General features: G+C 39.6%; 1 protein-coding gene across 10 annotated transcripts in view; it reads left to right on the top strand.

The window, feature by feature from the left end:
- ADGRF1 (adhesion G protein-coupled receptor F1) overlaps positions 1–21055 on the top strand; it is a 46783-nt gene that overhangs the window by 1056 nt on the left and 24672 nt on the right. For 7 of the 10 annotated variants that reach the window (XM_090282551.1, XM_090282549.1, XM_090282548.1 and 4 more), the window contains exons 2-7: positions 2544–2811; positions 3014–3102; positions 5208–5286; positions 15321–15477; positions 17849–17906; positions 20567–20710. In XM_090282551.1, coding sequence (XP_090138677.1) covers positions 15409–15477; positions 17849–17906; positions 20567–20710 — 271 coding nt within the window. In that variant the 5' untranslated portion in view covers positions 2544–2811; positions 3014–3102; positions 5208–5286; positions 15321–15408. Of the gene's footprint in view, positions 1–2543; positions 2838–3013; positions 3103–5207; positions 5287–15320; positions 15478–17848; positions 17907–20566; positions 20711–21055 lie in introns of all 10 variants that reach the window. The other 3 variants (XM_090282547.1, XM_090282545.1, XM_090282546.1) reach the window with 3 other exon arrangements.

Here is a 21055-nt window from a genome sequence, read left to right as displayed (position 1 = left end):
AAAGAAGCGGAAATCTGGATTTTCATGTGAAATCCCCCAATGTTTAAATGTTAAGAACTAATTCAGAGTTTAAAAAATATTGCATGGGCCAAGAAAAACACATCTGCATGCCAGATGGGGCCCATAGGGTGCCAGTTTGAGACCTGTGGTTTAGATATTTCTTTCGCTCATTCTCAAAGATTCATTTATATGCCTTTTTTATGGGCTGCTATACTATAATGTGGTCAGTTCTTATCACAATGTATTTTAATTGATTGTTGGTGGCGTAGTCTTTCTGTTAAGCTTTAAGATCCTTGAAGGTAGTATTTATAGATTTTTGAGGTTCCCGGGGCTTAGCAGTGTTTTGCACCTAGTAGACATTTAATATAAATGAATGTTTGTTGAGTGATAAATGGATGAATAAATGAATTCCATTGAAAGTTGAATCTCTACCAAACATATGAACAAAGTAGCTCAGGGTCTCAGCGGTTATCTGGTTTAGAGCACTGTGGGACTTGGAAGGTAATGGTCTACTGGAGGACTTGGCAGGTAGGATGAGTGATTTAGTTAACAGTTGACCTCTTTCTTCCATGTTGTGAATCTTCGCCACTAGATGTCTCCCTTTGCTTAAAGGACATTCCGAGGCCCTGGGGTTAATTGGTGGTTTGCTAAAAAAAAAAAAACAATACTTAAGTAAAAGGAATGTCTTAATCTCAGGCCACATCTTCTTCAGATTTTTGTCCTTCCGAGGAATTTGAGTACAGCCACAATGTCAAAGAAAAAGTGCCCAGGGACAGAATCAGATTTACTTTGTTCCGGTGAGCTTCTCATCCACAGGAATGCACCCTTGGGGCACTGAGTGACACACTCTGCTGGGTTTTAGAGTCTAATCCAGCAGGCCTATGACTGTTCTCCAGAAGTTTCATTTGTGTTACTTTTCTCTGCTGCCTTAGGCCAGCTGTGGAGAAATGCATCTTGCTTTTAAGGCTCTGGAACTCTAGAACCTGTGTGGTAGAAGCAGGTATATCAGACTGAACTTCTCCACTGAGGCTGCCCTGACCCCATGTGAATTCTGTGCCTCATTTGAACATGGGGAATGTATTCAGTTGACTGTGGTTGTGAACTTCATGCCACCCACCCCAGGAAGGTCAAAGGAGCGTGGAGGGGTGTGCTTTTTCATGCTGTATAAAATTCTTATTGTAAAGACAGGTAAAATGAAAAAACAAACAAACAAACAAACAAAACTCATTACTTTCATAGTCCATGGCTTTCTCCTCTCGTTATCTCTGACATTTAAATACTATACATTTGGCCTCCCTTTGTTAAATTGACCCATGGTCTTGAGTTGAGTGACTTTTGAAGCTTACTTGTTGAATGAAATGGAAATGTGGATTCTGTAGGGTTTTGATGGCTCTCCAAATCGTTATGAAAAGTTCAGATGATAATAATGCTGTGCCTTGTTAATACCTGAGTCACAGCCTTGCCTTTGACTTTTCTTTGGTTATTTCATGTGGGTTGGATATTTCTATTTGTATTTCCCATCTGACTTGGAGAAGCAATAGAGATTAGGTTAAGAACACAGACTCTGAAGTCAGGCTGCATTGGTGCCTTGATCTTGATTTCCTCATCTATAAAGTGAGGATGATAGTGGTAACTGTCTCATAGGTTGCCAGGAGTATAAAAGCATGTGGAAACTGCTCAGAACACTACTTGGAACACAATAAGTGCTCAGTAAATGTGAGTTGATAGGAAGTGCTTGGTAGTTCACTTCTTTCTCTAATTTGCCGTCCAGGCCAGCTCTCGTGTTTGTATATTGTTACACTTATCTCTGATACAGATAAGAATAGATGTTCTACATTTTGTGAACTCTCCCTTTGTTCATTTGGATGTCCTTTATTTTAATGCTAAATAGCAATATAATTATTATGCAATAATAATTGCGTTATTATTATTATCACCTCCCCACCCCCAAGAGTTTCTATGTTACATTGACCAAGCTTTGCCCTCAAATAGTCTAATAATTTGCTACTCACCTCTTTAAATCCTAATTAAGTCCTGTGTGTTAAGAGATTACATCAGTTTTGACGGTCTTATCATATTAGTTAGGAAAACCTTCTCACTATAACTTACGTTTTACACTTAACTGTTCCCCTCTTTACTCCTCCTTTCAGGTTTCTTAAAATCTTTACCTGAAATATTTTTTAATTGAATTTAATCATTTCACAATTTTGGAATAAAGCCATCTGAAACAGTTCAGGGCCTATTGCACCCTTGAATCATCATATCATTCAAGGTGGCCATTTGTTTTTGCAGCTCCTGAAATAGCACTTCTCTAAGGCCAAAATCAAAGAATGTCCAGCATTTTCAAGGACAGGCAGTGCCACCCGGGTCCATCTCCCCAGGTCGGCTCATGTCCTCCCCTGGGTCACTGGCTGATCTGTCTCATTCAGATATTGCCTCACACGCAGTAGTCTGTCAGGGAAACTTGGCTGACATGAGAAGATTCAGAAAACTAGTTCCAATAACATATTTATGTTTGCCTTTTCCTTACTGCTGGGCCTCAGGTTTGTTGTGGTTTATTCCTGTGACTCTGCTCTTTTGCTGGGAAATCAAGTGATCAGACCGTTCAGGAATCCAACACAAACAGATGAAGTTGGAAGTTATGAAGTTTTCCTCAGCCCCAGGTCTTCCTTCTTGTTCTTCTGTGGCATCTGTCAGGTGCTGGGCCTGGCCTCGGCAAGGAAGCTCTGTGGTCAGGATAACCAGAGAAAGAGATGGGAAGGAGACCAGATGGACCCAAACGCATTGATTTAGCTGCCTTCACGTGCTCAGGTGTGCACTGTGCTCTTGCTTCACAGGTTAGTGTATGAGGGTTTCTGTGACAGAAGGAGCTTTACAATTGCACCAGAGGAGCAATGTTTTATCAGCTCTGCCATGGCAGAAGGTTAGCCTTCCTTGGGCTCTTTGCAACATGTCACAATGTTCCATAGTGCTCAAACCCATGCTGCTTTCCTGTGCTCTCTGTCTTCTGCAGGGACTGGGGAGCCCCAAAACCTAACCAGGAAATATTAAGAAATTCAGCATTGCAAGCATTAACAGATTATCAGGAGGAAACTAGAAGGGGTGAGTAAGAAGCTTTGGTGAGTCACCAGTAATGCAAAAGCACACCCTATTTGTGAAAGAACCTAAATATTGGACATGCTATGGTCTCTTTTTATTAAATATGGAATTAGCAAACTATTAAATGCATTCATTTGTTTGGCTTTAGATTGTCATCCCAACCAGTATACTCATGAAAACATTGATGTTTACTGGTTGCCTCATTTTCTAGTATCTGCTACACTTTTTTGGTCTAATAAGAAACTGTAGGGATCCTTTTGGTTCTGTGGGCCATATGCCAGTCCTTAAGACATTGCTGGGCTTCACAACACAGTGAGCTGGAGATGAGTAACAGAGTTTTCATCTGAGTTTCAAGCTCTTGGCACCTTAAGCTCCACACTGATTAGCCATTTTGTCTGCCCCACTACCGCCTTACTCCTCCGCCAGCCCCATTCAGTTCCACAGCCACTTTTCTTCCCGAGTCAGTACTAAATTATTAGTTACATTTTATAAACACACTCCCACTAAGGTGTCAGTGACTTCTGTGCTTCTACATGAACTTGCATTTTAATAGAGACCACAGGAAAAGGGCAGCACTGCACTGAAAAGATGGCATCTGATCCTTGAATTTTAGGCACTGGATCGGTTGCGTGAGAGTATATATTTCTAGAAGCCCTTGACCCTTGGTATTGAATGAAAATTTGGTCTCCACTTACAATTGGTGGATTCTGAAAACAGGCAAAACCCAGCAGCAAAGGCACATGAGGAGAATGGAGTTAACTTGACTAAACTATGAGATCAACTCTATTTTGCCCGGGCTGGTTGATGGACAAAGATGCAATGGTTGACACCCGTGAACATTAGGAGTTGGCAAGTAGGCTTTGCTCTCTTGAAAACTTTCCACTGGACCAGATCCAGACCTGATTATGAAGAGCTATGATATAGACAAAGTGGCCCTGGTGTTGAAAATAAGAGGGTCATATTGTGTTAAAGGCTACTTGGCATTAAATGTCTTCAACATGAAATTATGGGCTCCAGTCTTATTAGCTGTTCACTCTAAAAAAAAGCAATTTCGATTAGAATTTTGTTCTCCAAGGACCATTTTCTCCTTATCTTATATGAACAATATACCTGATCAGCTTCCCCTTTTATTTGACTGCTAGGAAGCTCAAACCCTAGAGTTAAGTTTCAAATTTATAAAACACTATAGCTATCTCATAGGTTTTTATGTGCATTCTTTTTTTTAATTGACTCTCCACTTTTATAGTTTCCCTCTTTATAATTTGTTTTTTATCTAGAACTTTTATGGCTTGTGTTCCTTTATTTCTATTCTAATCTAATTTTATTTTATTTATTAGCTTGTAAGCTGCCTCAGGTCATTTGTAAAATTGGAGTGTTACTTTTCAAATTGGTTGACTCCTTAGAAAGGAAGATGCCTTTAACTAAAGAAGTGAATAAGATTTAGCTTGAGGTTTTCTAAGGATAAAGAACATACTGAAAACATTCACGCTGGGCAAATGTGCACACTGCTGCTCTCTTTTGCCTGCCTTTATCCCATATTAGCCCACCAGGAAGTTTGAGGTTCCTTTGTTTGAAAAAGTAGCAAGTTGATTCTTTAGCCTTGAGTAGTAAGAAGGTCAGAAAAGAAAAAATAATAGCTATCGCTACCCTCACCCCAGTGGAACTACCCACTTCTCCTCTTTGGAATCATGGATTAAGGGCTGCATTTCCTTTGCTTTATGGGGTGTGACCCCAGGTATCCAAGGCTGGACATGAAGCTCAACAGAATAGCATTTTGTAGAAAACTGTTTGAGGACAGAAGTGTTCCTCATTCTCCTAGAGCATTTTCCTTCTATGGTTTCAGAAATTTGTCTGTGTCTGCTAGGAGAATCATCAAGTCTTGAGCTCTGAACTGCTTCCTCTTACCTGGCTGATGTTGACTCAAAGGGGGAGGGGGAGTCAGCAGAAAGTACATTTCTCTTTTCCTTGTCTAAGGGGGTGTGTCCTGCGCTGTTGGCCTGGAAGGAGGGCAGCAGCCCATGCACTACGAATTGCTCATGAATCAGTGGACCTGTATGCATGCCAGAGAGCTGCTGAGGTTCAGATAGTAAGATTGTCTTTCCAAACAGCTTAAGAAGTGATTGAGCCACAAGTACACTGGAGGAAGGGCTCCCTCGGGCTGTGATGTGAAGAGAGGAAAATCACCAGGTAAGCCCAACAGATGTGATTTGATTCTTCGGAACGTGTATTTACTATCACAGATACTACCTGTTAATCTGAGATTACTTTTCCCTCCCCATGGGGAGGACTCTGATTTCAATACCTCATTTCCTGAAGAAGGTTAAATAAAGGAACAGAGAGTAGAAAAAGCTATGAACAGAGATAACAGTCTCTTGGTAACTATATAAATTGAGTACTTGCTGAGACTCAAACTCCAGCTTTTCTGACTCAAAGCGCAGTCTTCTCTCTATCTACTGTAACACAGCACCTCCTATTCTTTAGATGTGCCTGGAAGGTAGAGCGACGGAAATAAAGAATGCTCCATTCAGGATACTTGTTAAAAACATCAATCTTCAGTTCGTAGGCTGGCGACAGCTATAAGAGGGGAGGAGAAAGGTGGGGACTGATGAAAGAAGGCAAAGGGATTAGTCAAAAAGCCTACATGAAGGACCACGCACGTGGACAACGGTGTGGGGATTGGCTATGGAAGTGGGAGTCAGGAGGGTGGAGGGGGGCAAAGGGGGAAAATGGGACAACTGTAATAGCATAAACAATAAAACATGAAAAAATAAAAATAAAACCACTAATTAGAAATATATTAGTTTTAGCAATCTTCTAAAAAAATGTGCTTGAGAGAATTACATTTGTTTTCACTTTAGGATGGATTTATTTAAGCTTTGACTGAACCACTATATATCTGGGAAGTATTTCCCCGTTTAACTCCCTCCCTGGACTCTGAAAAACCCCAAAATTGATCCTTATAACCCATTTCCCCTGCTATTCCCTCTAAAAAATATGAAGTGACACATTATAATTTTTGACTGACAGGCCTTGAAAATTCATAATTTTTCTCTTGTTCTTTTTTTGTTCATGAAAAATCCATTTATGTAAATCTCACATCCTATGTAATCCACTCATGCTAGAAACTAAATGATAGGAAGTTACTTAGGAGGTATAGAAAGAAGGTCCAGGTGAAAGAGGAGTGGAGAAAGGAAGATTTTGAGTTTTTCATGGTGATATTTATTAAACTAAACCTGATAACAACACACATAGACTGGAGATCACAGACATAAGAGAACAAAAAATAGACAAAAATATATTCGATAATTTGTCAGAATATTAACACAAGCCTTTTATTATGTTCCTTTTTCTATAAAAAAACACTACTAATTATTTATAACCATAACCAAAACTAAAAACAGTTTTACAATAATGGCCACATAATACTTTATTCAACCATTAACAAGTAGTATAGCTTTAAGCAAATTATTTCACTCTTCTTCCTCTGGTTAATTAATTTGCAACAAGCAGGAAGATATAAAATGGGAACGTATACATGTTGAATCTTAGAAGCTTGACTTGCAAACACTCCTACTTTATGCATGTTGAGTTGTTGCTGACATACCTCAGAGCTATGTATGTCTGGCTTCTCTAAATAGATGGTAAATTCTTTTAATTTTTAAAAAAATAGGAACAGAGTCCACATTACAGGGTTTATCTCTTGCTGTGCTGAGTGGGGGTAAGGGAAGCATCATACATTTGCACCCATATGCCCTCTGATGTCATTCATTCCACAACTTAATAAATGCAAATATCGTCCTTGGAAAATAAATAAATGGGCACATCCATTAAAACTAGTGTATAACTGGTTTTAGCACTTTGGTTGGGGACAAATATAAACGGGAAGAAGTAAGAGGGTACTGGGTGTCCAAGGGCATTAGCAATGCTTGGGGTGTGTGTCACAGGGGTGAATGACTCAGAAAGTAGAGGAGGGGCATCCCCTGGAAAAATGTCACTGAGTTCCCAGTTTTGCCTAAGGCCACTCCTTATAAAATCACATTCCACCCAGTCTAAACCTATATACTTGCAACTTTGAAAATATCTCATCTTGTTGTCTTCTAGTTCTTTGGCAGGGAATGCCCATAGCTGCAGAGAAGGAGAAACCCTGTTCCCAAACACATAACGGTTTTCTCCTAGATTGTGTTTGAGCAGCAAAGTGTTCATGGGATGTCAAGGTCTTCACAATTCTGGACTGGATAGATGCACAGTCGCAATAGCTATGAAAATAATCTAGAAATCTGGAGGGAGAGTGAAAAAGGTCTATAGCATCATGGCCGAAAACGAACTCTCAAAGGCACAAAAGCCGTGAGGAGCCGAGGCCCTCTTACCATCTCACTCGCAGCCAGTCACAGATAATCTCACAAAGGCTCCTGTTCAGTGGCAGATGGTTGGGCTCTGACAAGCTAAGAAGGAAAATCCCTAAGAATTAGTAAGTGTGAAAATGTGCTGGCATGCCACAGAACTATAGCAAATTCCCTGTGCACAGTTGAGCAAATAAGATACAAAGAGGTGAGCAGCAGCAATGAGATTTGTAGCCTTAAAACTGTGCAAAACATAGTTATATCTTGTTGATGAGGGTTATTAATTCCTCATGGGCCTCTGGGTCCTCAGTGCCAATGTCAGTCTTTATCTCCAGAGGCCTGCAAACCTTAGAAACTCTAGTTTTTTGTTTGTTTAAAAAAAGCCTTTTAAAATAAAGACTTTAAATGAAATCTTTCAGGTAATTTGTTTATTCTCATAAGATAAAAATTTTTAAATGTGAGTTCCTTTATTGTTTAAGGATAAATAGGCATTTACTATAAATGTGTGGTGTTAGAATAGCCTGTCAAAACAGAACAGATTCACACTGACAAAGTTTTGGGTAAAAAGACTTTGTATTGAGCAGATAATATTTTCCATGAAAGCCTTGCATAATTGTGTTCATACTTCAGCCAAATTTTGCTTGAAGTCTTCCCTATGCTTAATCTCATAGAGAATAAGACTAATTATTTCTAATAAGAAACTTAATGATATATCTCTTAGAAACAGAACATTCTTCTATGTATTGACCAAGACACCAATTAAGCTATTAACTAGCAAAAGAAATGGCACAGATAGCAGTAGCAATGAAAGACTAAAGATTTAAATACATTAAAAAGAACTTGAAGAAGTGTTAGAAGAAAATACGGGAGAATTTTTTACAATTTTGTTATAGAAAAAATTTTTAATTCACATAGAAAAATTGACAGGTGTGATTTCATGAATATTTTAAACTTTTGTGCAGAACAAGATAACATTCCCCAAGCAACATTCCACGAGAAATATTAGATTCTTTGGGGAAAGAAATTTAGGGAAATAAATTCAAGATTTTCCTTCCTGTTTTCTGAAGTGTAAAAAGGAAATAATTCCCATGTAATTTACAAGATTGCCAAAATAATAGAACCAAGACACATGAAAGCATTTTGTAAATTAGAAATAATTATTCTTATTTCTTCTTATTATATAACTATCACCACTCTTGAGTTGCTGTTCGGTACTTTTTCAGGCAAACAATGCAAAAGGAAGCTCAAATTCTCTGGGTTTTACCCACTCTAAGTAAGCAAAGTAGTGGGGGAAGATGAGAACTAAGCCTGGCCTGGGAATTCCAGGACGGCTGGGTCCCCAATATTGAGCGGAAGGGTTGGCTGGAAGAAAGAGCTTGGCACCTTCTCTGGAATGCCATTAATTATCCTTTAGGGCTTGGTGGTAACTTCTGCTCTACTGAACCGTGACAGGAGAAAATCTTCAGTTACCGGGGGTTGGAAAAGAGCCAACCCTCGAAGCTGGCAGGCAGGCTTTCAGGAAAGGAACTGAGTGGGACTTGTTGAGACATGAACTCTACTAAGATACTAGAAGAAGGACTGGGCAATGAGCTAAGAACAAAATACCATCCTGGGTCTCTTCTAAGCTACAAAGCACAGGCTAAATAGATTTTTTAGGGTTGGGGGAACAGACAGCTGTGCTAGGCTGCCAGCACCAGCAGCAAAGGAAATGCGCTGGAGCTGACGTTCCAATGAGTGACAGAGGACACATAGACTTATAAAATACGTATCTCAGTTTTGGGATTAAAAAGGATCAGATGAAGAGGTAGGGTCACAAACTGGATTCCGAGGGAGATTCATTGAATGAAACATCAGATAGTATACAGGGACCTTAGAACAAAAAGATTTCAGCAACCAGCACTTGTTTTCAAAAGTGGGTCTGGATCACTGCTTTAGGGGGCGTTTCTTAATGGGTGGAGCATGACTATGGGCCTGACACAGCGCACAGGAGCGTAAAGCTCTCATTATATAGTGTTTGAACAAATTAAAGGTCAGCAAATTGGTAAAGTGTCCCGAGGAAGGGATGAGTGAGCTAAATAATTCCTTTGGTTTCTTTCAGCCTTGTAATTCTAGAATTCTTAAAAATCATACCTATATTCTCAAACCAAGGACTTAATTCCCAATAGGTTCTTAGCCGATCTCAAAAGATGTTCAAGAATTATAATAGTCATAGACTCATAGACACAGAGAACAGATTAACAGTTGTCAGAGGGGAGGTGGGAAGTTGGGGAGATGGGTAAAAAACATGAAAGGATTAAGCAAAAAAAAACCCAAAAAACTAATAACCCACATAGACACAGACAACAATATGGTGATACCAGAGGGAAAGGGGGTGGAAAGAGGCAGAAGAGGGTGAAAGGGGGAATAAATGGTGTTGAAAGGAGACTTGGCTTGAGGTGGTGAACACACAGTACAACATACAGATGATGGATTATAGAACTGTACACCTGAAACCTGTATAATTTTATTAACCAATGTCACCCCAATAAATCCAATAAAAATACCCTCGGAAAAAGAATTGTAATAACCAATTTGAGGACAAAACAGGAGTAAAGTCCAGTAAAACATTTTAATCTGTCTAGCTTTAGATTTGATGATGGACTCGTCGGCAGCCGTCCGTCTCAAGAGACGATGGTGTAGCTTCTTAAGAGTCTATCTGCACCGCCGAGAATGGTTGTGCAGTCCGACTCGGGAGTGACACGGTATCTGTCTCCTCCCGTGTTGATGATGGACTAACACTAATGAAAAATACAATTAAATAATATATAAAGAGAAACTGAGAAATGACATACAATAATGGAATCTGAATATGAATGGATCTGAGCTCACCTTATTTTTTAGAGGAAGAATCTGAGTTCTGTGAGTTTTTTTCTTTTTCAACTTTCATAAACTCTAATAGATAAGGGGAAGGCAGACTTGGAGTTAGAGTCTATGCACAAATGTTTATAAACACACCCACGGAGATTTTAAATAGCTTTAAATTATAGTCCTTCCAGAAGAAGTTTGTCTAGCTCATGAAATTTACCAAACTTCCAAAAAAATTTTCAGATATAAAATTGGTTATCTTTTCTGCTTTCCACCTATATTTCCATGTGTCTTCTCACTGTATGTGCCTACTTTAAAAAAACTCTTCTCAAAGGCAAATGGCCCAAGGATTTCTATACAAATACAGATCCCAATGCAAAGGTTACCAAAAGCGTATAAAATAAGAGGTAAAATGAAACCAAGGTTTTACATGCCATCTGCCTCTGAAACAATCAGCTCTGTTTGAGTCATGATTTTTTTCACATCCTAGCTGGAGACCTGCTCTTTCCATTTGTGTGTATATGTGTGTGTTTATGTGTGTGTTATGTACATGTACACATGTGAGTCCAAGACAAAGAGGAGGGAGACAACGCTATCGGAAATTCTTCTCTTTAGAGAGGAAGAAACATGATCCCATAAATATTGATGCCAACAACGTAACCCAAGAGTTCAACTGTGCCTAAATTAGGTTGTTGCTAAAATCGCTGGGAAGTGTAGGTGTGAGCAGTTCCAACTAAGCACCACTGTTGATACGGAGACTGCTGTTGACATAAATAAGTGATATTTAGAGTCCATAAATGCGTAACTGGAAGAATGGGGAGATAATGCCAGCCATTTCCAGAGTCTTAATAGCAAATGTTAATGATTGTTCTCTGTAAACTGAAGGACAGGGATTATCAGGAGCGAATTTACTTGAATGAATTCAAGGAAGTGTTGAGGGGGATGTTGCTGCCCGGGCCAAGCCTTCCCAGGAAGCCAGCGCCAACACAGCTGTAGGTCAGCCATCACTGGCCTGGGGCTGCCTCAGGGCAGGCTGTGGTGTAAACACGCTTACTCTGATGACAACAACAGCTCCTCATCTGTGGCAAGGACACACAGATTCTGGGAATTTTAAAAAATAATTAAGACCCTTCCAACTTGAAAGGGAAGTGCTGAAGGTACCATGGGGTTTGCATCCACCCAGAAGCAGCTTTTATTTGATAAGTTAATTTGACACAAAATTATAGCCAAATTCTGATACAATCCAACGAGTAACTATAAAAACTGTTGGGGAGGGTGAAATGCTAGTAATGCTAATATTAATAGCAATCAGGTGTTGTTCTGAGTACTTTATATGAATTTCAGAAGAATAACAAATAATTCTGGATGATGACTAGCATAACACTAAAAAATTACTCATTACCTATTTGAAAATCTGTCTTCCAACCCTATCCCAGAGGGAGCTGTATGCATCAAAGAAATGAGGAAAAAGTTTTGATTAGTACAGGCTCAGGTCCCAAACTCCAAATGAGAATTCAAATCATGGAATCAACTTAGGTGTAGAACTCCTTTCTCCTATCTCCCAGTCTAGAATCATGACTCTCAAAGCTTCCTAAAGGTCAGCATCACTTGGGTAGCTTTAGTGATGCATGAGGCTGGGCCTGGGCTGTCTAAGATTTGGTGGGCTTAGGGTGGGATGGGGACACCTATATTGTCTAATGAGCTCCTCAATGTCTTCTTTTCTGCTCCTCCTCCTCCTCCTGGTCTATCCTCTCTGCTTTCCAAAAGTGGTGGTTATTTGTCTCTAGAGCAGTATTTTTCAAATAGTTTTGACCAGGTCCCATGGAAATAAATATGTATTTACACATGTACACATATACATAATAAAACATGCATGTATCATGAAATAGTTTAGCTATTTATGATAGGCCTACAGAGCAGTGCCTGGGAATCACTGGTCTGAAACCCTGGTTGTAAATTCAGGTTTCCCATTTCTACCCAGTCCAATGAGACAGCACAGAAGATGCCCTCCAGTGTGGGAGGAAGAGGGCCGGAGAGGCTGAGAGTATGGGAGAGTTTCCTCACCATGCCCAAAGCTGTCACCAGGCCTTCTGGAGTTGGGTTTGCAGCCTCAGGCCTGGACTGCATGTAGGAGAAAGAAGATTTTTCAGAGAGCAAGATATCAAGGGAAAGAGCCATATGAGGGCCAGGCATCCATTTGGAAGTAGGGCCTGGCACAGAGAGAGGACAGATCACACCTAGATGCACCGAGACTGCTTTACCCTCTCTGAAAGCTCCAGCACCAAGACCACAGCCCAAACAGGACCCAGAAATTCACATTAAAATTTCCCCCTGCAAGTGGAAGAAATGTGGGGAAGGGGCTGGGAAAAGCACAAGCTCCCTCTGCAATGTGGTTGCACTCCAAGAAGGTATTGGGAAATCAATTTAGTTGGATGTGATAATTTATTATAAATAAATAAATAAAACCCCAATAGAAAATATACAAGGGCCTGTCTCAGAGAAAGAATTAAATTATGTATATATACACATTTTATGATATGTATATATACATATGCAAACATGTATTATTATGTACACATGTGGGTGTATATACATATGTACATGTTTTGTTATGTGTGTATAAATTTTTTTTTTTTCCTGTGGGGCCTGGTAGAAAATGTTGGAAAAATACTGCCCTAGAGAGAAAGAGCCATCACTTTTGGGAAGCAGAAAGCATAGATCAGAGGGAACAGGACACAGACCAGTTAAGTTTTGGGACACAGATCCAGGGGAATGAGGTCTGGAGCACAGGTTGCTGCCCAAAGAAAATTAAAGCAATTGATTCAGGAGGAGTCTTGGCAAGCAGTGAGGTGGGACGTGAGTGGATTGTGGGCCTTAGGGGAAAAGGTAAACACAAGTGATATGTGTCCCATTGCTTATTTTCCATGCTTCCCTAGAAAGGCCTAGAAAAGGTCTCTGCTGACATGTAGGCCATGTCTCTGGAAGTCAGTACTCAGTCTCCAATGTTTTTTCCCTCTCTTTTCTTGTAGATCAGAAAGCAAGGTGTAGGGCAGCATTGTTGGAAATGGCAGGTTTTGTATGACATTTAAAGCACTCCTAGGAAGCAAGGTGAGGGCTGGAAGGGAGGGCCCAACTCTGCATTTCATACTGTCAATCAAAGTCACTTATTCTAATGGTGGTTTGTTGAATTTGGCTATCACAGTTTTTTATCTTTTCCTATGGAGATGTGAAAAGAACATTGGGAGGTCATAGGGAAATGATTCTTCATGTCCAATGAAACCTTTTTTTGAGTCATGCTAAAAAATGCACTTAACATAAAATGTACCATCGTAACCATTTTTAAATGTTCAAGCTCAGTGGCATTAAGTATATTCACATCGTTGTGCAACAGATTTCTGAAACTTTTTCATCTGACAAAACGAAACTCATACTCATTGGATCAACAACCCCCCATTATTGTTTCTCCAAAACCTTAGCAACAAACATTCCACAATATTTTCTCTTCCTGTTAGTTTGACTTTTTTAGATACTTTATATATGTGGAATCAAACTATTTGTCTTTTTGTGATTGGCTTATTTCACTTAACAGAATGTCCTCAAGGTTTACCCACGTTGTAGTATGTGAAAGGACGTCCTAATTTTTTAAAGGCTGATGAATGGTCCATGCCCGATCAAACTTCTGGCAGCGATGGAAGAGATTCGTGTCTGTGTTGTCTAACATGGTAGCCGCCAGCCTCACGTGGCTACTGAGCCCTTGAAATGTGGCTAGAGAGACTGAGAAATGGAATTCTTAATTTTACTTTCTTTTTTAAAAAAGATTTTATTTATTTATTTTTAGAGAGGGGGAAGGGAGAGAGAAAGAGAGGGAGAGAAATATCAATGTGTAAGAGAAACATCGCTTGGTTGCCTCTTTGCACGCCCCTAACTGGGCACCTGGTCCACAACCCTGGCATGTGCCCTGACTGGGAATCAAACTGGCGACCTTTTGGTCTGCAGGCCTGCACTCAATCCACTGAGTCATGCCAGCCAGGATAAATTTCACTTTCTTATAATTAAAATAAAAATTTAGATAGTCACATGTGCCTAGTGGATACTATGTTGGATAAAACAGGATTTTTTTCATTCGCACAAAATAACTTGGGTATAAGTGACTAATTTTGTGGCCATGACTATGTGCTCAGTTTTGTCTAAATTATTCTAAAATAACCATAAACTTGAGGAAAGTTGTGTTTTTTGTTTTTTGGTTTTTTTTTTTTTGCAAATTACATTAACTATAAAGAAAGAAATTTGTTGGATTGGTTCACAATTATTTTTATGCTTGAACACTCATATTCTATTTTTATATTAATAGTTCTAAGGGTCCTTGGTTATTTTACTGTGTGTGTGTTTATGTTTTAATGAGATTAAAAGGAAGCCTCAGTGAAATATAAAAGGCTGAATATTCAATACACTTAGTTGCATAGTTAAGCAAGTCATGATTTTAAAATAGTGTAAACCTATATGAATGTCTATCCACTGTGCTGTGCACCTGAAACTAATGCAAAAGAAATTTTGAATGCAAACTAATAAAAAAATAAAGTAAAAATTATTATAAGTGATATTTATAGACATCTCAGATTTGTAAGTATGCAACATATAAATAGTAATTTTTATGGGTTTTAGAATTATGAATTGAGTTTTATTATCTTATTTTGGTTTATTCCTATTTTCTGTTTTATACTAAATATGTATTAATTTGCAATAAGCAACAAAGTTATTTTTTTGAAAAAAAAATTGACCCAGAAAAAAATAAATGAAATAGCTTGGGTTTAGTCACATTTGATCACCTAAGAGAGAGCGCTTGAGGAATTTTCTAGTAAGTTTGTAAAGACAGAAATTTACTACTTTTTAACAGGAGTGGACATTGCAGTGTCTCAGACTAGGTACATGAAGTGGAAAAGTAATCAAACACCTAGGGCTTGTGATTGGCTCAGTTAGGCACTACCATTTTATGCATTTAAGGAATTTTAGTTTGACTTACTTGTTTTTGTGTCTCAGCCTTGCATGGTACCACACTGGTCTAGTCCTAGACTGTGAACCCAGCTGTTTGTGTTCAGTGCAGGGACAGGAGAGGGACCTGCTGAAGATGAGAGTTCAAGTGTTGTGGCTCATCTCGCTCTTCGCAGCCACTGAAGGTGGTGACAGCGTCCTGGAGGTGAGTTGGCTTATGTCCCGTTTTTCCTGCCCGCCACCCCTCCTCCCTCCTCTGGCACTTCTAGGATCCATCACTCTCTAGGCAACTGCAACTACAGGTATCCTCCGTATAACATGGTACTTCTATAACACGGTTTCGCTCTAACATGGTGAGAGAATTGGGGAAAACTCCTGTATAACACGAAATTAGGGAAATCCCCGTACAATACAAAACATGATAAAATTTTGGACTAGATTAATCTAATAAACTCATCTATCAAAGAAATAAAACCAACAATATTAAATGCTTGTTGGAAAAATATATGGCAGAGTCAATTCAAAGTGAAAATCTAATCGAGCCAGCAGAAAACGGGATGGATGCAATAGCAGAACTTGCTAAGTCTTTAGGAGGGGAAGGTTTTAACGATGTGACTGTAAAAGATATCCAGGAGCTGCTGGTAGAAGAAAAAACTGATGAGGCTATTTTGGTGGAAATGACATCTGGAATGTGCCAAGATAACTTAGGAGGTGATAGCACTGATGAAGACAAAGGCGTTAAACAGTTTACTCTAAAAAGCGTGAAGAAAGGCTTAGACTTAGCCAAACAGTTAGAGTTGTATTTCTTAAATGAAGATCCTTGCACTGAAAGGAGCACAAAGTTTAAGAGGGAACTTCAAAAGTGCTTAACACTATATAATGAAATTTATAAACATCTCTCAGCTAAAAACAAACAATCTAAAATAACAGATTTTTTGCAAAAAGTAGAGCATAGAAATCAAGATAATGCAGCAGAAAGTTCAGAGGATGAAGATATCTTGTCAAAAAGGAAACGCATTCGATTAATGGAGCTTAGTAGTGATGACGAAGAAAATACTACTTAATTCATATTAATATGTAATACTTCTGATGAAAATTGCTTTAATCAAGATATTTCTCTTAATTATAAAAATATAATAGTATGTTTTTAAAATTTTTGGAACCTAACCCCCCTTTCTGTACTAGTTCTTTGTTTTGTATAACACAGATTCGCATAACACGGCATTTGTTACGAACCTAACAACCATGTTATATGGGGATTACCTATACATGTGTAACAGACATGGAATCACAAGTTCTGGGTTTTTGTCTCAACATTAGCAGCATTAATGAACTGTGTGGCCTTGGAGCTTAGATGACCTAACTGCAAAATACGGATCTTGGACTAAACCATCTTGGAAATCTCTTCTAGCTCAACACATTCACTCCTAGGGCCTCTTTGATGGAGGACAAACAAGCATATGGATTGGCATGAACAATCTTTGGACTGTCTCTTCCCTATCTATGCATACTTTCTTGATGCTGATGTCTCCAAAATTTGTATTTTCATCTCAGACCTCTCCCTTGCACTCCACACTCGTATATATACTACCTACTTGGTATCTCCAGTTGAGTGCTCAGTAGGCCCCTCAAATTAATATGTCTCAAATTAAACTCTTGATTCTTCTTCTCACCAAACCTACTCCTCCTTTTCTATCTCAGCAAGTGGTATCATCATCTCAACAGCTGCTTAGGCACAACATTTATTTTTATGCTTGATACTTCCCATAATCCATAGCTAAACCATTGGCTCTTTTTCTTTGTTTGTTTGTTTGTTTTGGCTTTATCTTTAAAATATATCCAGAATTTAAATACTTCTCACTACCTCCATGACTAATACCTTGATCCACATTTTATTATTTCTTTTAAAAAATTATTTTAAAAATTTTTTCAAATTTTTATTGTATTTTTCCCATTACCATTTATCCCCTTTGTCCCCCACAATCACCACACTGTTGTCCTTTCTCCATTTTGCTTGCTCCCTCCACCCCCTCATTATCTTTCACTGATATTATTTCAATAACTCCTGAAATAATGCTGTCATTGCTTCTGTGCTTGCCTATTCCCAATATGGCTGCAGGATTGAGCCTTCTAAAAAATAAAGTAGAGCACACCTTTCCTCTGTTCAGAACTCTCCAGCGGGTTCCCATCTCACTCAAATAAAAGCTAAGCCCTTGCCACAGCCTGTAATGATCTATACAACCTGCCTCCCCAGAGATACTCTGGGACCTCACTTCCTGCCCTCTCCCTTCACCCACTCCACTTAGCTGCTCTGGCCTCCTCGCTCTGTCTTCACATGCTGAGCATGTTCTTATTCCAGGGCCTTTGCAGGTGCTGTCCTCTTGGCCTAGAAAATTCTTTTTCCAGAAATCCTCACTTTCTACCTCATCAGGTTTGTGTTCAAAATTTGCCTTAGTGAGACCTTCTCTTGCCACCTCTCTGACTTGGATTTTAGATGCATAATTTAAATTTATCTGGGAAATCCAACAACACATTACAAAGCCCTGCTACAATTATTCTTTTTTTCTTTTTAACAGAGAAATGATGGCAACAGAACAAAAAGAAGACTCATCGTGAATAAGAAAAAGCATCCAGGTGAGACACTGGTGCTAAGAGAAGGGGGTTCAAACCCCAACAGTGCTTCTGACTGGTTGTATGATTTTTGGCACATCTGTAAAATGACAATAACAACAATCCCTACTAGCAAACATTTGTGAGGATTAAACAATATAATAAAGGCATAGTATCTTGCGCCAGACCTGTCAAGTAGCTGTTCCAGATTATTCCTTTCCTTCCTTATCTTGATCCCAGCAATGTAATTAATGCACACAGCCCTCTGTGGTCTGACATTTAACTTGTGGGTCTGATGTTTCAATCACTGAATGCGTTTTCTCATGGAAACAGTGATGCACATAGACAGTTGTTAAGTTCCTGGTTCAGTTCACAAGCTTTTCTTTAATGAATTTGCCAAACAATGATGTGCCGACAGTGCCATAGAACTTAGTACCATGCAAGGCTACATACAGTTCTTTAGGAAAATGAAATAAAAATGTAATTTAGAATGCTGTGAATACGTTTTCCCTGATAGTAATACTACAGCTAGTATTTATTGACTTGTTACTATGTGCCAGACATCATTTTAAATACATTAGATGAATTAAGTCCTCACACTGACCCTCTGAGTTAAGTACAATGGTAACCTATTTCACAGATAGTGAAATTAAGGTATAGAGCTAAGGGGCAAGAGGCATGATTCAGACCCGGTCAATCAATCTGGCTCCAGAATCACTGCAATTAGCCCCTGACAATGTGACTAGGGTCAACATTTCCCTCATTTCCCACTTCATACCTGCCTGGGTAGTGGGAATGGAATCCTGTCAGCTCCTGCCACTTGGGGTCACTCCCAAGGCCTGGGTGGAGATTCCAGTCTGCAAAGGGATGGGGACAATAAGTGGTTGCGCTGAGGCTCTATGGTGTGAAGTGGTGGGTGTTACAGCAGACAGGGGTCTCTTCTAAAAGTCCTGGAACATGCGTCAGCCTCAGCCAGCTTCCTGTCGCCCTCTTGATTGCCATATGAGAAGCTTAGGAATTGTTTCAGCTGCTTTTCTTCACCATAAATCTCCTTTCTGCCTAGTCCCACAGGAACCCCAAGAAATGGGACAGTCTCATAAAAGCTTCCCATGTCATCTGCCCTGCAAAAGCACAGTGACGTCCTGAGAAATGTTAGATTTTGCTGCAAATGGCAATAAAATGAGACCAGGATGTTCACCTTTTGCCTCTTTTTCTCTACGGTCCTTCACATTCTTAATCTGGGGTCTAGAGATGGGCTTCTGAGGATCTTGAAATCCCATGGACTTTCATGCTAATTTCATGTGAATGTGTCTAAATAAATTCTGAGTGGGAGAAGGCTCACAGGATTCTTCTTTTCTCCTTGCCAAAAACACTTAACAGCCTTTCCTTATGGAAGCAAAAGGTGCTGCTCAGAAATGATAAGGTGGACCTGGAGGGTATTATGAAGAGTGAAATGAGGCAGACAGGGGAAGACAAATACCATGTAATTTCATTTCTATGTGAAATATAAAAAACAAAATAAATAAACAAACAAAATAAAAACAGGCTCATAGAAACAGAGAACAAACTGATAGTTAGTTACCTGATGAGGGGAGTTGAAGGACTGGGTGAAAAGGTGAAGGGATTAGGAAATATGAATTGTCAGCTACAAAATCATCATGGGGATGTAAAGCACAGCTTAGGAAATACAGCCAATAATGTAATAATTATCCCTGGCTGGTGTGGCTCATTTGGTTGGAGCAACATCCCGCAAACTGAAAGGTCACGGGTTTGATTTCTGGTCAGGACACATACCTATGCTGCGGGTTCAGAGCCCAGTCACGGTGTGTGTGCGAGAGGTGACAAATCGGTTTCTCTCTCACATCAATATTTTGCTCTCTCTCTCCCCCTTGGCCTCCTCCCTCTAAAATCCTCAGGTGAGGATAAAAAACAATTAAAAAAAAAAAACACACTCTAGTATATGATGTCAGATGGGTACAAGACTTATTGGGGGGATCATTATGTAAGTTATACAAATGTCTAACTAATTACCATGCCATACACCTGAAACTAATATAATATTAAATGTCAACTGTTAATTGAACAGTTTTTTTAATCATTAAAAAAACCCTAAAAAATGACAAAGTACAGATAAGGTTATATAAGGGCTCAAGTAAGGTTTGGTTTGTTTTGCTTTTGCACTTGATATCATACTCAAACTCAGCTAATTAATGCAACAGTTTTACAGAACAAAGGGCTCTTTGAAGAGGGAAGTGTGAGGCTGCGGGTTTTATATGAAAAATACTCCAAGTGTGGGGAGCAGTGAAGATAAGTGACTAGGATTTTCTTACCTCTTCTCCTTTCAGTCTTGACACCTGAAACTTTCCTCTGGATGCGTCCTGGGGAAGTGTGTCAGGTCAGGAGGGTGATGCAGGGGTGAGTCAGAGAGCGTGGGAGCAGCTGGTATGGCAGAAGTTAGAGGGAGGACATATGTCAGGCATGTGCGGGACTGTCTGCATAAGCTTGTCCTGGATGCTCATTTTTTAATCAATGTCTGGAGAAGCAGAAGTCAGTGAGAAGCAGTGTGGCATCATCCATGACCTCCAGGCTGAATCTGGTGATTGCCCCATGGTCCCTTTCTCTGCAGTATTTCCCTCCTATACTGAAAAAGGAGGCTTCTGACTGTCTTCTCTCTTTTGACCCAGTGCAGGAATATGAACTGCTACTTCAGGTGGCTTATAGAGATTCCAAGGAGAAAAGAGAGCTGAGGAATTTTCTGAAGCTTCTGAAGCCTCCATCATTATGGCTGCATGGGCCAATGAAGATTATCAGAGCAAAGGCAACCACATGTAAGTCAGCTCTCTGGGGACTGAGAGTGGAAATGCGGAAGGTGGGCGTTATCAGTCGGGATAGGTTAGGTTATACTATGAAAACAATTGTTCCTGCAACAGCTGTGGCTTACAAGAATAAATGTTTTATTTCTTCTTCATGCTACATGTCCAGTGCAGGTTACAGAGGGGCTGAGATTGTGGTCGCTGATGAATCGAACACTATTTCAAATATACCTATTTAGAGACAAAAGGAAAGAAAAAGGAGCACTGGAAGGCTTGACATTGGCAGTTGAATTTTCTTTTTTTGTGTGTGTGTGGTTGCCTCTCACTTGCGCCCCCAACTGGGGACCTGACGTGCAACCT

This window comes from Furipterus horrens, unplaced genomic scaffold (genome assembly GCF_987537825.1).
Source record: "Furipterus horrens unplaced genomic scaffold, mFurHor1.1.pri manual_scaffold_6, whole genome shotgun sequence".
Taxonomy (NCBI): Eukaryota; Metazoa; Chordata; class Mammalia; order Chiroptera; family Furipteridae; genus Furipterus; species Furipterus horrens.
Note: the sequence above shows the minus strand (reverse complement) of the source record. Positions and strands in the feature narration are given on the sequence as shown.